General features: G+C 47.4%; 1 protein-coding gene across 1 annotated transcript in view; it reads right to left on the bottom strand.

Moving 5' to 3' along the window:
* Positions 1-16432, bottom strand: part of TG (thyroglobulin) — a 275016-nt gene that overhangs the window by 221904 nt on the left and 36680 nt on the right. The window contains exons 17-20 of the mRNA XM_055287302.1: positions 13156-13368; positions 11708-11862; positions 7049-7205; positions 5229-5450 (exon numbers count right to left, since the gene is read on the bottom strand). Of these exons, the coding sequence (XP_055143277.1) occupies positions 5229-5450; positions 7049-7205; positions 11708-11862; positions 13156-13368 (747 nt within the window). The remainder of the gene's footprint in view (positions 1-5228; positions 5451-7048; positions 7206-11707; positions 11863-13155; positions 13369-16432) is intronic.

The raw sequence follows: 16432 nt of genomic DNA, 5'->3' as shown, positions 1-16432 counted from the left end.
AACTTTCATGTCTAGCTCAGGGATGGTAAACGCACCAATCAGTGCCCTGTCAGAACAGACCACTCGGCTCTACCAATCAGCAGGACGTGCGTGGGGCCAGATAAGAGAATTAAAGCAGGCTGCCTGAGCCAGCAGTGGCAACCCTCTTGGGTCCCCTTCCACACTGCGGAAGCTTTGTTCTTTCGCTCTTTGGGTCCACACTGCTTTTATGAGCTGAAACACTCACCGCGAAGGTCTGCAGCTTCACTCCTGAAGCCAGCGAGACCACGAGCCTACCGGAAGGAACGAACAACTCCAGACGTGCCGCCTTAAGAACTATAACACTCACCGCAAAGGTCTGCAGCTTCACTCCTGAGCCAGCGAGACCACGAACCCACCAGAAGGAAGAAACTCCAAACACATTCGAACATCAGAAGGAACAAACTCCAGACGCGCCACTTAAGAGCTGTAACACTCAACCGCGAGGGTCCACGGCTTCATTCTTGAAGTCAGTGAGACCAAGAACCCACCAATTCCGGACACAAAATCACTGGAAAAATCCTTTAGCCTCAGCCCCCTCCTTCATATTAAGCTGGTGCAAAAGTAATTGTAGTTTTTGCAATTAAAAAAAAAATTGCAAAAACCGTAATTACTTTTACACCAGCCTGATAAAATAAAGACAGTTATTTGAGTTTGAGAGTCTCATAGAGCATTAGGGTCAGGCCACCCCTCCTGCCAACCCTTGTCCACAAACCCCCCAACAGTAACAGCCGCATTTCTGCTGAAGAAAGACATCTGTGAGGAACCGTAAATGTCCTTCACCCCTTCGGAAGGTGGCTCAAGCCCACACCTGGTCCTCTCTCTCTCCAGCTTAAAATTCTTCCATGGTCCCATCTCCAGCCCACTCCCCTTGCTGTGCTCCGAGGCCTCTCCTGGCCTGTCCCTGTCTCTCTGGCCCCACTTCCTGTCACGTTCCCCACACACCCCATTCCCCAGCCATACAAATTATGAGCACTGTTTCCAAAGAGTCAGCAACTTCTTGACTCCCTGCATTTATACCAATCTTTCTGGAATGTTCTTCTTCACTTTAGCACCCTCAGCACAGGTATACACACACACACACACACACATATATGTGCACAAACATGCACTACCTTCTGTCTGCTCTTGTCTGAGCAACGATTCCTCCTCACCTTTCAAGACTTCTGCCAGCATTTCCTACCCCAGCACACCTGCCCTGACCACCCTGGCTGTGATGTAACAGGCTTCTTCACAGGATGGTCCAGCTGAATACTCACCTCTCCCTAGCCAGGCTGTGAGTGCTTTGAGAGTGGAGCTTTGTTTTTTGCCTCCCTGAGTGTGTAACATGGCATATAATATTTTGAAAGTTTGGATGGATGACAGGAAAGAAGAAGAAAAGGAAGTAAGGGAAGGAAGGAAAGAAGGAAGGAAGGAGGGAAGGAGGGAAGGAAGGAAGAAAGGAGGGAGGGAGGGAAAGAAGGAAGGAAGGAAGGCAGACAGGCAGGCAGGCATAATTGGTTCAGGAAAAAAAAAAATCCATAGGGAACCAGCTCTATTAGAAGAAATTATAGTGAATGAGTGAAAGTTAATATCATCCAGAATGAAATACAAAAAATATAGACAATTTCTCAGTTATTCTCCTTCATAAACTAATCTGCTATGAAGGCTGCCAGCAGGTAATTTCAAGGAGAAGCCATATGGCTGGCCTTGAGGCAAGAGGGTGAACAAAACTGACTCCATCAGGGCTGCAGATAAGGTTTCTGCTCCCTGGCCGTCACCAGTTCCCTGGATCAAGGCTGCTATGCCTACATGAGTCATGAGCGATGGACTTTCCTACTGGACCTCTGAGTCACTGCCCTCCGAGAGGGCCATCCTGATTAGCCCTCCTCCAGGATGACACAGAGAAGCCTGCTTTATTGCCACAGGACAGTGCTCCGCCTTGTAACATCAAGGCCATGTCCCAGATGTGTTTTCAAGGGAAAAGTGCCAATAAGAATAGATACAAGAATGAGAGGTGTGATTTCACCAATAACCTCCTTGTTGAGAAGGGAGACGTGTGATGCAGAGGACAGAACAAAGAACTTGGAGGCAGACAGAGTTGGATTTAGACCTCAGCACCACCAATTTTCACAACAAACCATTTGCCAAGCGTTTACTAAGTGCTGTGCTCTGCGTTATTTCATGCTATCTAAACAACAATAGGTATTACCCCATGCAATAAGTATTATTATCCCTATTTTTCAGAAGATGTCTAGTGAGAATAATGGACTTTCTCCAGGATCTACAATGAGAAAGTGTTGGAGCTAGGACTCGAACCCAGGTCCACCTGACTTCACAGAGCAGTTTCCTGAAGCTGTGTAGCACTATAGGCCCCTCGATTCCTTGTGCATAAGACGGAATTAATAACAGCTGAGTCTCTGGACAGTAAAATGTTAGTAAGGCCACACAAATATCAAAAACTCCATAAGGGACAGGTACTAGAACTGATGCTGAAGAAAATTCTGGGCTTTTGGTACTGCTTTTGAGACTTCCATTCTGGATCTTTCCAACCCTTTGGAGTAAGAGGATGGGGCTATGTGGTGTGATTGACAAGTCTTTGTGAGTCAGTTAAAGGCTGCAGCAGCTGGAAGATAGAGTGTAGGTTTATCTAGAGCAAGACTGGCAAACCACAGCCCATGAGCCAAATTCAGCTCACCTTCTGTTTTGGTAAATAAAGTTTTATTAGAACACAGCCATATGTTTCTCCCCACAATGGCTGAGTTGAGTCACTGAGACAGAGACCATATGGCCCCCAATGCCTAAAACATCACCATCTGGCCCTTTACAGGAAAGGTTTGCTGAGTCCTGTTCCAGCCCAGGCGTGTCCTGGGCAAGGTCTCCCATGCAGTCTCTTCCCTGCGCCCCATCCTGTGGCTCCCACAGGGGCCCTCGGAAGCCCCGTGCCCTGACACCAGCTGCTGATTCCCAGGCCCTCCTCTTTCCCCTTCAGGCAAAGTTGAGCTGAGCAGCCCCTCCCATCTTCTTGTTGACAGGAACTAATAATTGAGCTTCCTAGAAGGAACCTTGAAACCAAGTTTCTAGGCCAGCCCCTTTATTTTACCTGTGTGTTGTGGGGGATGGAAAGGAAGACACTCAGAGGAGACAGAACTTCCTTGAAGGCACAGAGTAAACACAGGTTCTCTGCCTTCCCTTTACCTCCTTCTCTGGCTGCAGAGGGCACCCCTGAGGCCAAGGAGCCTCCTGGGGCTGCTTCCAGACCCACGTGGTACATCACCTGGGGCAGCTATAAAAAGCAGGCTCCTGCAGCCCCTGCTCCCAACATGCACACACACAACATACACATGTGCATACACACATAGACACATCACATACATGCATACAGACAAAAACACAAACACACTCACACATATGCATATGTACATCGGACACATATATACACACCACACACATATACGTGCATGCATATGTGCTCACACACATACACACATACACACATACACCAATACACATACACACTCACACACTCATATACACACACCACACACACAAGTACACCCCTGCTAGTTCAGCATCTGGCATGAAGCCAAGGGCTCTTCACGATAAAGTCTGTGAACATGGGGCAGGTGCTCTCTATGTGACTCTCCCTCTCTGCAACCCTATTTCACCCACCCTGGGGTGGCACCATCCACTCCTGCTTCTGCTTCTTGTCCCCTTGGTTTGGGCAGCTCTGATGGAATAGAAAGAAAGATCACAGGCTCTGGTCCCAGAGGACCTGGGCTTACTCGCCCTCTCTTAATCAGTTAGGTGAGCTAGAGTCCCTCCTGTGTGTCAGCCCCACCCCAGGTATGACAGATGCCCAATCTCATTTAATCTGAACCCCAGCTTCTTTGTCAAATGAGGAAAGGACCTGCCACCAGGGGCTATTGTGAGAGTTAAATGTTTGTGCAGGTGCATTTGAACTGCAGAATTCTCCATAAATGCTAGTGGGAAGTGGTTGTCTTTCTGTTTTCTGTGTTAGGATTTAGCTGCATCTTAAATCCAATGTGGAGTTTACAGTTTGGCACAGATTTCAGAAAAGGAAAGGCCATTTGGCTTTTATGTTGCGACCAACATAAATAATCAAAAAAAATAACTGAGAAACATCTCCTCTTTCTTTAGCTCCATAAAAATGTCTTTCTATCTCATCCCACACAGGAGGAAGGCTTCTCATCAGGAGACCTTTGAATCTTCAGTGGTAGACATGACAAAGGTCCCCCCAAAGATATCCATGTCCCAGTCCTCAGAATCTGTGACTATGTTAGGTTACATGGCAAAGGGAAATTACCAGTGCAGATGGAATTGAGGTCGCTAATTGGCTGACCTCAAAATAAGGGAGTATGCTGAATCATGCAGCTGTGTGTAGTTCTAAGGTCCTTGGAGGTCAAAGAAAGTCAGAGGAGATGTGACCAGGGAAGAGGGGTCAGAGAGCTGAAACGTTGCTGGTTTGGTGAGCAAGAAAGGAAGCCACCAGCCAAGAAATGTGGACAACCTCAAGAAAGTGGAAAAGGTGAGGAAACAGATTTCCCCAGGGGCCTCCAGGAGGGGTGCAGGCCCTGCCAACAGCTCTGTTTTAGCCCAGTGACGCCCGCATTGTAATCCAAACCTATAGAACTGTAAGATAATACATCTGTATTGTTTTCTGCCACAAAATTTTTGATTATTTACTATGGTAGCAACAGGAAACTAATGCAACTTCCATCAAAGGAATCTGCATCACTTTCCCATTAAAAATGGCCCCCAAACTACTCACAGGTGAGGCAAGAGCAACCCAAGTGAACCTCAATCAGGAACCATTTTCCCTGAGTTTTAAAGCCCTGGGCTGCTGAATGAATATTTGGAAATTGTGGTGAGTAACACTGCCACAACCAGACTGAGAAATGTGTGCCCAGGATACAAATGGACATTAGCCTTCATCACAATGACAGGGCAACCCAGGCTCAGGGTCCAAGCTTATCAATAACTAACAGAAAGAATCACTGCAAATATGGGGCCCCTCCTTCTGCCATGCCGCCTAGCAGATGGAGACTATACACCCATGCACAGTGGATGATTGAAAACTTTTGCTCATTAACTAAATGGATGATTCTCAGCCCTGGATGTCCAGAGTAGCCTCTCTCCAGTGCTGAGGTGGCCTTTCCTAAAGCCTCACACGGCTCCACAGGAGATATCCAGGGAGAGAGTGGACCTACCGCATCCCAGTCCGTCCTGACTGGCCTCACTTGTCAAGACTTGGTAGAATCCTTCCGAACACCCAAACCATGTCCTGGGAGAGGTGCCAAAGTGGTCCCCTTGGAGGAAGCGGATGGTGGTGTCCGCTGGGAACGTCTTGGAATCCAGATGAAGCTGGAATGAGCCACTCTGGATCAGATCTGTGAAGCGCCCAAGGAGATCCTTGCCCACCAAGGCTGTCTCTGTAAGACACAGGATAAGGTAGAGGTCAGCCCCACTGTACTCTGCTAGGGCCAGGGAGGATCAAGCAGGGCAGAGATGCCTAGAATATCCAGACTGGAATGAGACATAGGCATCATGTGGTGTCTCATTTTACAGAGGGAGGAACTGAGGCCCAGAGAAGGGGATGGACTGGCTCAAGGTCACCCAGGAATCAGAAGCACAAGTAGGGACTCCAACCCAGATTTCCCAGCTTTTGCCATTTCTGTGGCACCAATGCAACCCATATTAATATAGGAGATCAGGTCTTCAGTCACTAGCCTAAGGTTCAAGATTCAGATACTCATCCACCTCAACCCTCAATGAGGCATTGAACACCTCTGAGCCTCAGTTTTCCCATCTGAAAAATGGCTTGGGAATGGCTCTCTTTGCAGTTGGTGAGGGTCCTAGGAGAGAATGTGTGTGAAGTGGCCACTCAAAAAGAAAGCAAGGACTTGAAGAGGCAACAGGGCCTTCTGCCTCAGTGTTTAGCTAAACACCGAGAGGCCTCCAGTTGTCAAATGATAAGTAGTTCCTAGGAAGAAAGCAGGCGAGCGCCGTGCCAGGAGCTGGGGCAGATCCTTGCACACAGCAAACATTTCGGCTGTAACAGGCTACTGTAGAGCCAGCCCATGGTCTCCAATCACAGTCTCGCTGCCTCACCATTGAAACAAGCAATAAACATCTCATGTTTTTGCAGCTCCAAACATACCCACATTATCCAGGCTCTCTTTGGAGAAAGATGGAAGGGGACCCCTAATTCACAATGCTGGGGCTCCTGGAGAATTCATAATTCTTCTGAATTATTATTTAGAGGATTGTTATCCTGAGAACTAGTGAATGACAGAGATGCAGTCTCCTTCCTGGCAATGTTTTCCAGAAGTTCTTCCTCATAGAACAGAGGGCAAACTCCAGCCAGTCCTGCCCCTGGATGTTTGGCCACTGGACAGTGGAAGAGAGAATGGAGCTGCCTCCCATTCTCTGGTCAGAAATGTACGGGCTCTTTCCTACCCTACCAGAAAGCTCAGAGCTGAACATGGCACATGCCCACAGTAGGTATCATAAAATCCATTCTTCTTCTCTCTCTCCTCTGTTGACTCATCCATATCATGAGGCTTTTATGTTGCAACCAACATAAATAATTGAAAAAAATAACTGAGAAACATCTTCTCTTTCTTTAGCTCCATAAAAATGGAGCTGTTTTAAACAGTGTAAGTGGTCTGAAATGTTTTACAATTGGAAGAGGATGAGACATAAGTTAAAAACCAATAAAGACTTCCCCAGCGCACCCTGCTGTCCTCTTCACACATTCTGTTTCACCTCTCTGCATGCAGAAAATCAAGAGAAGTATTAGCAGATGTTCACGACACAGAACCAGGCTCTTTGTTGACATTATTTAACTCTAGTAAACGATTGGCAAGACGTCTATTGATTATTATGTATTTTTAAATAATTAGCTCTCCTCATAATCTTCACAAGAAGACATCATGGGCTTCTTCGCTAGCTCCATTTGGCAGATGAGAAAACTGAGACTCAGAGAGGCTGCATAGCTTATTCTAGGTACTACCACAGAAAAACATACCAATGTCATGTAAGTCAGGAAGAGAAGCCACTGGGATGTCCTCAAGCTGTGATTTCCATGTAACATTCACTCCTAAACGCTCCCTGGTCAGACAACCCACCTGCACAGAGGAGTTGTTGCAGACAGGAATGGAAACCGGGGTGCCAAAAGTCTTCACCTACAAGAAGACAGACACTTTCAGCTCAAGAACACAGAGTAGAAAGCTAGTTTTGTTGGGTCCACACCAGGAACCAGAACTTGGCTTATGTTACTTCCTTCAATCCTCCACCAACCCTACTTCAGGGGGTCAAGGAATAGTGACCCCCTTTTCCACACCTGAGGAAAACAGGGTTCAGAGAAGTTAAATAACTTGCCCTGGTCATGTGGTGTACCGAAGTGTAAGTGGAGGAAGAGCAGGGCTCCATGCATCAAAAGCCCAGTCGCCATATTTCACTGGTGAAACAACTTTAGCCAACTCTGCAAATGTCTTCACCATACATATATTCAGCAGGACATCTCCGAACCCCTATAGCATCCATCAGCTCCTCAATGTTGGCTATGCAGCCTGGTCTCTCCTCCCAGCCTAAGTGTGGCTGAGTTGTGCCCACTGAATTTCTGTGAGTGATGTACTGCAGGTTCCTCAGAGTTGGGAAGAAAGGCAGACGGTTGTGAGGCCTGTTAGTCCAAGGATAGTGCCAGGCTTTGGTCCAGGGTTGAACACAAGCTTCATCTCTCCCTCTTCATATCAGCCCCTTTCAAAGGGTGTCTTAGCACATTTGGATGAATATTATGAAATACCACAGACTGCATGTCTTATAAACAACAGAACTTTATTTCTCATAGTTCTGGAGGCTGGGAAGTCCAAGATCAAGATGCCAGCCATGCATGGTGAAGGTTCTCTTCATAAGTGTCTGTCTTCTCACTGTGTCCATGGTGGAAGGGGCAAGGATCTCTCTGGGGTCTCTTTTATAAGGACACTAACCCCATTCATGAGGGCTGCACCCTCATGACCTAACACAAAGTCCCCTAATACTATCATGTTGGGGATTATGGTTTGGATATGAATTTCAGGGGGACACAAGCATTCAGATGATGGCAAAAGGTAACATTCCAAGAGAGTTTATGTAAAGCCCAAGGGGAAGTCAGTTTATCAAAAGCTTGGGTGCCTAGAGAGTGAATGGAGGGTTCTAGAAGGAAAGTGAACTCTGTCACCAATGAGTAATTCAGAGTTGATGTGGCCCTGGCCCTCAGCCTTCACCACAAAAGGCCTCAACTACCTTCTTCAGAATGCAGACAGTGCCCTGAAAGCCAGCCCCAGGGGTCAAATGCATATGAAGCCTGAATGTTAGCATGCCATCCATCCCAATGGCCCTGGCACCCAGACCTTACTACATGCCATACCCAGTGCCACACCCCTGGTGAAGGTGAGAACATGGATGTGGGTGTTCATATAGTTGTCATTTAATGAGATCCTGCTGTGTGCCAGGGGCTTAGTATTCTCAGAAGGCACTGTGGCACAATTTTTGAACATGTGTTATTCATCAGGCCCTGTGTGAAGTGCTTTAAACATATTAGCTAGTTTAATCTCCAAAACAAGTCTATGGAGTCGGGACTCTCATTACCCCACATTACAAATGGAGAGTTTGCCTCTGAGAGGCTGAGAAACTGCCTTGGATCCCACAGCCAGTAGGTGGTAGAGCCAGGATTCAAAACTCCACTAACCTCAGAACCTCCTTAGCTCTCAGCAGAGGGTAAAGAGAAAAAGCTTTGGATCTGTATGTTATCTCACTTAACCTGACCCTCCAAGGCGGGTTCTCCTAACCCCATTTCACAGATGATTGAGGCTTACCAAGCCTGGGAAAGGCCCAGGTCACACTGGTAGGAGTGCTGGAGCCAAGGTTTGGAGCCAGATCCATCTGACTTGAAAGTCTATGTATCACCTCCTCCTTCTGAAGAATAAGACTCCCTTCTTAGAAGCTCTGACCTTAGAAGCTCTCTGTCTCATGGTCATACCCTGACACCTTGTTTAGGAAGCCATTAGGACTAGGTCCCTGCCCAGCTTCCCCCTGACCGTATCTCTGTCTTCAGCATGGTCCTCAGCTCTCTAGTCCCCTGGATTCCAGAACATTTTACTCCTTTCTGCATGGGATTTAATTTCCCCATGTTCAAAACACGTCTTCAGCCATTCCTTGCATCCGAAACCTTAGTCATCCTCAACACTTCCATCTTCCCATGATACATCAACTACTACCCAGTCTTGTAGGCTCTGTGGTCCCAATATGTCAAGATTCCTGCTGCTTCTCATGTTCTGCACTGCCACCTGGCCCCAGGCTGCAGTGAGGACCCCTGCTCCTACCTTGAACCCCTCAAAGCCTGCCCTCTACACAGCAGCTGAAGAAAACTGTAAAACTCCCATCATCCTGTCACTTTCTCAACTTCAGTGATGTCCCATCACATGCAGAATAAAACTCACCATCCTAGCCACAGCCAACAAGGCCTTGAGCCATTTTCAACATGCTCAATATCTCTTCAAAAATGTCTGTCAAACCCCAATTTGCAGTTCCCTCTTTTGCTCTGCTCACTTATACTGGTTCCCTCAATTTTATGGCTCACACTAAGTATGTGTCCATCACAGAAACCCTGACCTTCTATTTCCTCTGCAGGGGTTCCTCTCCCCCAGAACTCACAGGCCCTCAGCCTTACCTCACTCCCGTCCCTTCTAATAGCACCTCTTGGAGGCCTCTCCCTGACCTTTCTATGTAAAACCCTTCTCACCTCACCATCTTCCCTCTCAAGCAAGGCCTGACCTGCTTTATTTCCCTTCTTAGCTCTTACCTTTACCTGACAGGTACTTGTTTAGTGTCATCTCCCCAAAGAGCAAAGAGGTGATCTCGTTAACTGCTGCATCCTGAAGACTGTCATGAACCAAACTCTAGCCAGGCTCCTCTGAGCCCTCTTACTAGACCTCAGCCTTGACCTCAAAAGACTTGAACAAGCACTAACATTGTTTCTAACAGCTCAAGGCCGGACCCCTGGGAAGACCCTAGCCCCTCTTAAAGTGCCTGTCTAGAAAACTCAAGGCTGCCAACAGAATTCACTGTTAGTTCCAGCAAACATTTGAAGATGGGGCCCCTGTCTCCAGCCTCTGTGGGAGGCTGCAATAGCACCAGTTAGCAAACCCGGATGGGTTTTACATGGATTAACTCCCTTTCCTGTTTTTTTTTTAATTTTTTTGTTTTCCTGATGCTACTGAACCCCTGTTTACCACCCCCATTCCCTCATTCTCCTTTTAAAATGCCCAGTCACCTCTGCACAAACTGAAGTTGAGTTCAGTTCATGATGAACTCTTTTCCCCACTGCAATAATATATTCCTGATTAAAATCTGTCCTGACCACTTTAACTAGTATTGGCTTTATTTACCATCAATAATCCTCAGTGCCTAAATACATGCCTAGCCTGTAATAGGCACTCAAATATTTGTTAAATGTAAGAATGAATGAATGAGTGAATGAATAAATGAATGAATTAATTTGGTCTAGATAGACCTGGGCTTATTAAGGGATAAGGAATCTTGGACAACTCACCTTATGTCTTTAGTTAATTCACTTGTAAATTGAAGGCTACTGATACCCACCAAGCAGGGTGCTGTGATGATTACAGATAAGGAATGTAGAGCTTCTAGCATGGCACCACAAATACGACACCCAATAATTAATAGGTATCACTGACACTGTTGTGAGTGTATTTCCTTGAATAAAAGGACAAAGTCTATTCATGCCTCTGTTTGTTTTAACATCAGTAATCTCTGTATATTGTTTTATAAAAAGTGTGTTCTCCAAAATTCTTTTTTTATTTTTTTAAATAATTTACATGACACTCAACCCTAATGTTCTCCAAAATTCTTAACATGAGGTCCCAAAAATGAGTTGCTCTGATGATTTAGCAAACTTTGAGCAGAAAAAATGATTTATTTGACTGAGCAACCTTTAAAGATTCCTTCTTTAAACACTTGTGACTTCAAATAACCAAAGCCCTTATATATTACACAGCTGAAAAACTCTATTTTATATGGTAGGATGCCTTTCCAGGTGGCATACAATATTCTTCTTCTGGGGAGGATCCATAATGCCTCCACTCGGTTTTGTTAAGAAACACATCTAACACTGTGGGGTGCAGAGTACATTGTGAGGTTTTAGCCTTCCTGCCCCATGTTCCCAAGCTCTTTCTCTATGGGTGGTGGAGGTGCTACAAGGTGATCACAGCTCTGTGATCAAGTCAGCCAGAATGGCCCTACCTTCTCCTGGTTGTATGACTCTGGAATAAGTCTGTCAGCTCTCTGGTCTTCATTTTCCTCATATGCACAATAGCAATAATAATAAAGTCCCTATGAGAATTACATTAGCTAATTTATACCAAAGGATGCCCATATTAAGTGCTCAGTAACTGACATCTTTATGTAGAAAGAATGGCCAATGATGAGATGCGTATGCATTCTGCCTCTGCTGCTATGTAATTAACCTTGGCCAAACTACTTCCCATTTCTGGGTATCAATTTGCACATTGATAAAATAGTGAGGGTTGAACTCAAACCCTCAGGTTAATGTGAGCCCTCAGGTTTTCTGACACAGTAACCCTGAGTTCAGTCCAAGTCCTCACTGTGGGGAAGGCCAGGCACGTACCTGGATCTGGCAGAAGCCGCGGGCCGTCAGCTCATCCAATATGAAAACCTGGAAAGCCTGCAGCAAACCCGCGTAGTCAACACTACACATCTTGCCCGGAGGGAGCTGGAGCTGAAAGTGCCCTTGGGTCTGGATGGTCTGCCACAGCTGGGGCCCTGCAAGGAAGCACCAGAGGTCAGCAGACAGAGGTAACAGGCCTGTGGAGTTATTTTCTTTGTTTGGGTTTTCCTCTGCAAAAATAACCCTTCCTCATTTAGCTCGAAACACACAAGCACTGCCATTTTGCATTGTCATTCTGAGTCTAAGTACTTCCCAGCATAGCAGCTTGTCTCTGAAATTAACTGAGCATCCTTACAGAAAGCTCAGTCCTGCCTCATCCTCCAAACCAGGGTGCTTTACATTTTGGGGTCCTGGACATTCTCCTTGGAAAATCTTCCATGACATCTTGCATACAGACAGGGCCACTTTGTATGGTTTTTCAGGTTAAGAATAGACATCATAGATGATAGGAATGAATGGTATTCTCTAAGGTTGTTCAGTGCACAACCTGAACAATTATGCACAGCATCCTGTATTGAACTTCAGGAGCTCAAGGTTTGTGCCTCTTTTCCCCAAAGTCCTTTGCTCTAGGGTCATTTGTGACCATCCTGGTCTTGATTTCAGCATAGTCAAAGTGACAGGCCATTATTTATCCAAATCACATTTTGAATTTTCTGGATGGGGACCCTCTATAACCCAGAGTGCTTTGCAACAAATGCTCTCCTTGACACTCTGGCATCCACCCAGAGCCTTGTGACAGTCCCAGGATCTTGGTCGCTCTCCCAGATTCCCTTCCCACTGCAATGGGTGGACCAAGTGCCAGGTCCCAGAGTGGGTTCAGTGTGTAACAAGGCAAAAGGAGCTCTGGTCAGAGCACTGGGAAAGAGGGCCGAAACTTACACAAGTTCCAGCAATCAGGACTGATGCCCTACCTGGAGCAGAGTCCAGGGCCTCCTGCAAAGCCAAGCATTAGCCCTGGAAGTCCAGGTAGTCTTGGGGAGAGGCTGATGGGGCAGCGTCACTCAGAGGCGGGGAGAGCAGCTCTGAGCATGGCAGAGCTGCTAAGCATGTGAGTCACCTATCCAGCTGTTGGAGCCTTGACCTGCCCAGTATTTTTCCTGAATCCAAGACATCCCAAGAAAGTTGGAAGGATGGCAGTTCTCTCAAGGAGCAGATGGTTCCAGAGAAGAGACAAAGAAAGCCTAACTCCAGGGGTCTGTGAAGGACATCTGCTCCTTCTAGAAGAAAATGCTCCATGGGATTCTCTCTCATCTCTTGGTGCCACCTGGCGTACCATGAACATGCTACATTTGGGTGGGGAAATGGAGCAGCCATGCCTCCACATCTCAGTCCCAGCCCTAGCCCTGAGAGGGAGCGGGGTGCAGGATAGACACTCTGAGACCACTCACGTTGGCAGGCCCGGGGCTGAGGTGGCTGTGACTCCCAGCGTCTGCTCTCCAGGCTGCATATCAATGGCCCCGGTAGAAACCCACTCCGGGAGCCCTGGCGGCACAGCAATTGGCACTGCTGGATGGCAGCCCCTGTGGGGCCCGAGGTTGTCTCACACAGGATTGTTCCACCAACCACCTCCGACGCGTTGAACGGCAGCGGACACCGCGGGCCTAGAAGGAAAGTGGAGCCGTGGTGGGCACCTGCCCAGCCTCGGGAGGACTGAGCACGCCTGTTTGTGGGCATCTCCTTCTCACTCACAGTGGGCCCTCCTCCTCTCCCCTTCCCTGGACCTGTCAAGCTCTCAGGGCCTGGCCTGGGCCTGCTCCCCTTCCTCTCTGCCCTGCCCTCTACTTGGATGAGCCCGTCTGCTCTCAGTTTTAACAGACACCTAAGCATGAACGCCTCATGTAGCTTCACGTCCAGCTCAAGCACTCGAGCTTCTTCTCATTTCTAACGCCAATTAATTACCACCTGGTCTCTTCACCTCAAAGCCCACCGTCCAGGCCTGAACTTAGTATCTGCCGCCCCTGCCTCAGTGCCCCAGGCAAAAGGATCTGTACCACCAGCCACCCAGCCGTCCCAAGCCAGCCGCCCGCTAGCCTTCCTGCAGGGTTCTTCTCCTCTGCCTTGGTCACCATTCACACCTGCTCCACGTCTCTTCATTCCCACCGCCACCTCCCTCATTTAGACATCCTTCATTTTCTGCCTGAACTGCCAGCAAATGCTCTTTGCCAGGTTTCTGCATTTAGGCCTCACCTCCACCTGCCTTTCTGCTCCCACGTCCCACTCAGTCCCCTGCTGCTGGCAGAGAAATTATGCCAGAGCCAAATATCAGCTCTCAACTTCCTCCTGTGCAGGCTGAGCCTGCCTTCCTCTTCACTCTCATCTCCTCCAGCTCCCCAATGCCTCCAGGAATATCTATTACTCCCTGAACACATCTCCAAGCCTTCCTTCTGCCTGCTCCTGTCTGGAAGATTCCTTTTTGACCCTCAAATGTCAACTCAACATGTTCTGTTTCTACCACTGTCATGGTTCTCCCAGGCAGACTTAGGTCTTCTTTTTTTTTTGAATTCCCAGGCCACCGGGTACAGACCTTCCTTTTGTCAATTGTTAGAACCTCTAATCAGTGGCACGCTGGTCACCCCACTGGGTTGAGTCCACAGGGAAAAAGAGGGCACCTCTCCTCTGTTCACCCAGGCCAAGGCACACAGCTGCCCCAGACACAGCTCAATGAATATGAGTTAAGTAAATGGGAAAATGAGTAAATTAAAGAGCAAACACACTCATCATGACAATTTCACACCATTAGAGATTTAGTTCATTATCAGACTCAGGCACAGTCTTTTGACCAGTATATGCCTTAGCATCTGCAATCTGTAAGGAATATGAGGGTATTCGGGACTTCAAAGAGGAAGAATGACCTATTTTGATCTCCAGAACCAAACTTGGGCTTTTTTGTGATAAGGGCAATGGTCCCTAGCCAAGATTTTGCACTGTGATTTGCAGTAGGCTTCTTGAGTTGTCTTTTACCAAGTCCCAAGTGTAAGTGGGATGGCAAGAGTTCACCTATGAGCTCTGGACCAGCCTGCAGGCTATGAATCCTGGCCCCAATATTCACTAGTTCAGGGTCCTAGAGCAAATTAATTAGTGTCTCTGTGACAGTTTCCTCACCCATAAAATGGTGAAGATGGCAATAATGCCTACCTCCTAGTAGGAGTATTTATTTAAAAACTACTATGGGATGTGTAGTATGTGCCAGGTACACCATTAAGAGCTTTGCTAGTATCAGTTCATATAATGTTCCCCACAACCCTATGAGATAGGTCCCATTATCCCTATACGGACACCAATACTGAGGCACACAGAGGGCGAAAGCCTCTTCTGTGGTCAGGCAGCTAGTAAACAGAAAAATCAGGATTTGAATCCCATTATTTTTGCTCCAGAATCCACGTCCTCCACCAGTGTGCTAGATGCATGTGTGTACATAGGTAAGAAGTGGGGTGTCAATGAGTGTGTAAGCATCCTTCCCATTTCAGTGAATACAGGTTTCCCCTCTTATCCCACAGGAATGGTCTGCACCTGTGGTTATTCTGTTTTTGTTTTTGTGTTTTTTACCCTCCCTTGCCTTTTGGAAGTGGGCCAGTGAGTGATCTGATTCTGCTAGAAAGGCGTTTTCCTCCTGGGGCCACAAACATCACCTAGGACACTGACGTTTCTCTTGCCAGGGCACCTACCCTCCCCAGCAGACCTGTTTTCCCATAGCCTTATTCCGCATGTCACTGAAATGAAGTGACTCCCTGGCTATGGAACAACCCCGCTGGCCCCCACGGCCAGGGAGGAGTGGCTAAGGAGAGAAGGAAGAAGTGCAGAAACTAAAATTAACTGAATATCCACAGTGGGCCCAACCCAGAGAGTACACTTTACATCTTTAATTTCATGACATCCTTCCAAAATTATACCACGGGGATTCTTATTGCTACTTCAGAGATGAAGAAAACAGAGGCTCAAGGGAGCTAAGTGGCTCGCCTGGGGATATGTGTTGGTGATTGGACTAGAAGCCAGACCTGCTCGCTCACACCTGCCATCTTACAAGAGCTTGCGAGCACTGCCTGTCTTCTGTATGCCAGGACTGCCCAAAGGCCTGCCGGGCGTTGACTCCATCTTCACAGCAACTCTGTGGGGCTGGACTGTTATCAGCCACGTCCCGCAGATGAGGCTCCTGAAGCCTAGAGAGCTTAACTTTGCCACCCAAAGCCCAACACCGGGAAGTGTTGTGCTTTGAGCTACCAGGCTAATGCCCACTGGAGGCAGGATTTTCCATGAATATGACATTGGATGCAGAGAGAGGCGACTTGGTATCTGTGCAAGTCCAGCCCCTAAGTAATATCGGCAAAAATAGTAATAATATGTATTAAGTGTATTAGTAATTCTAGTGCTCAACAGTTTACAGAGATTGTCTTAATTAGTGCTGATAATGACTCAAATAGCTACTATTCTCCTTTCTCATTTCACAGATTGAGACACTGACATCCAGAGAGGTTAGGGGACCAGCCCAAGGTCACCTGGCAAGTGAGTGGCAGAGCTGCCATTCAAGCCTGTCTGTCTGCCCCCTGCCTCTCCATCACAGTCTGTAGTGAGTCAGCAGGAAGAGGTTTGGGCATCTCATGTTAACGCCATCCTCCTGGTGCACTGAGCATGGCCAGCCTCTGGCCTCAACTCCAGGACCCCAGGACT

The sequence above is a fragment of the Symphalangus syndactylus genome, chromosome 7 (assembly GCF_028878055.3).
Source record: "Symphalangus syndactylus isolate Jambi chromosome 7, NHGRI_mSymSyn1-v2.1_pri, whole genome shotgun sequence".
NCBI classification, from domain to species: Eukaryota; Metazoa; Chordata; class Mammalia; order Primates; family Hylobatidae; genus Symphalangus; species Symphalangus syndactylus.
The sequence above is the reverse complement of the archived record's forward strand: the minus strand, read 5'-3'. Positions and strand labels throughout refer to the sequence as shown.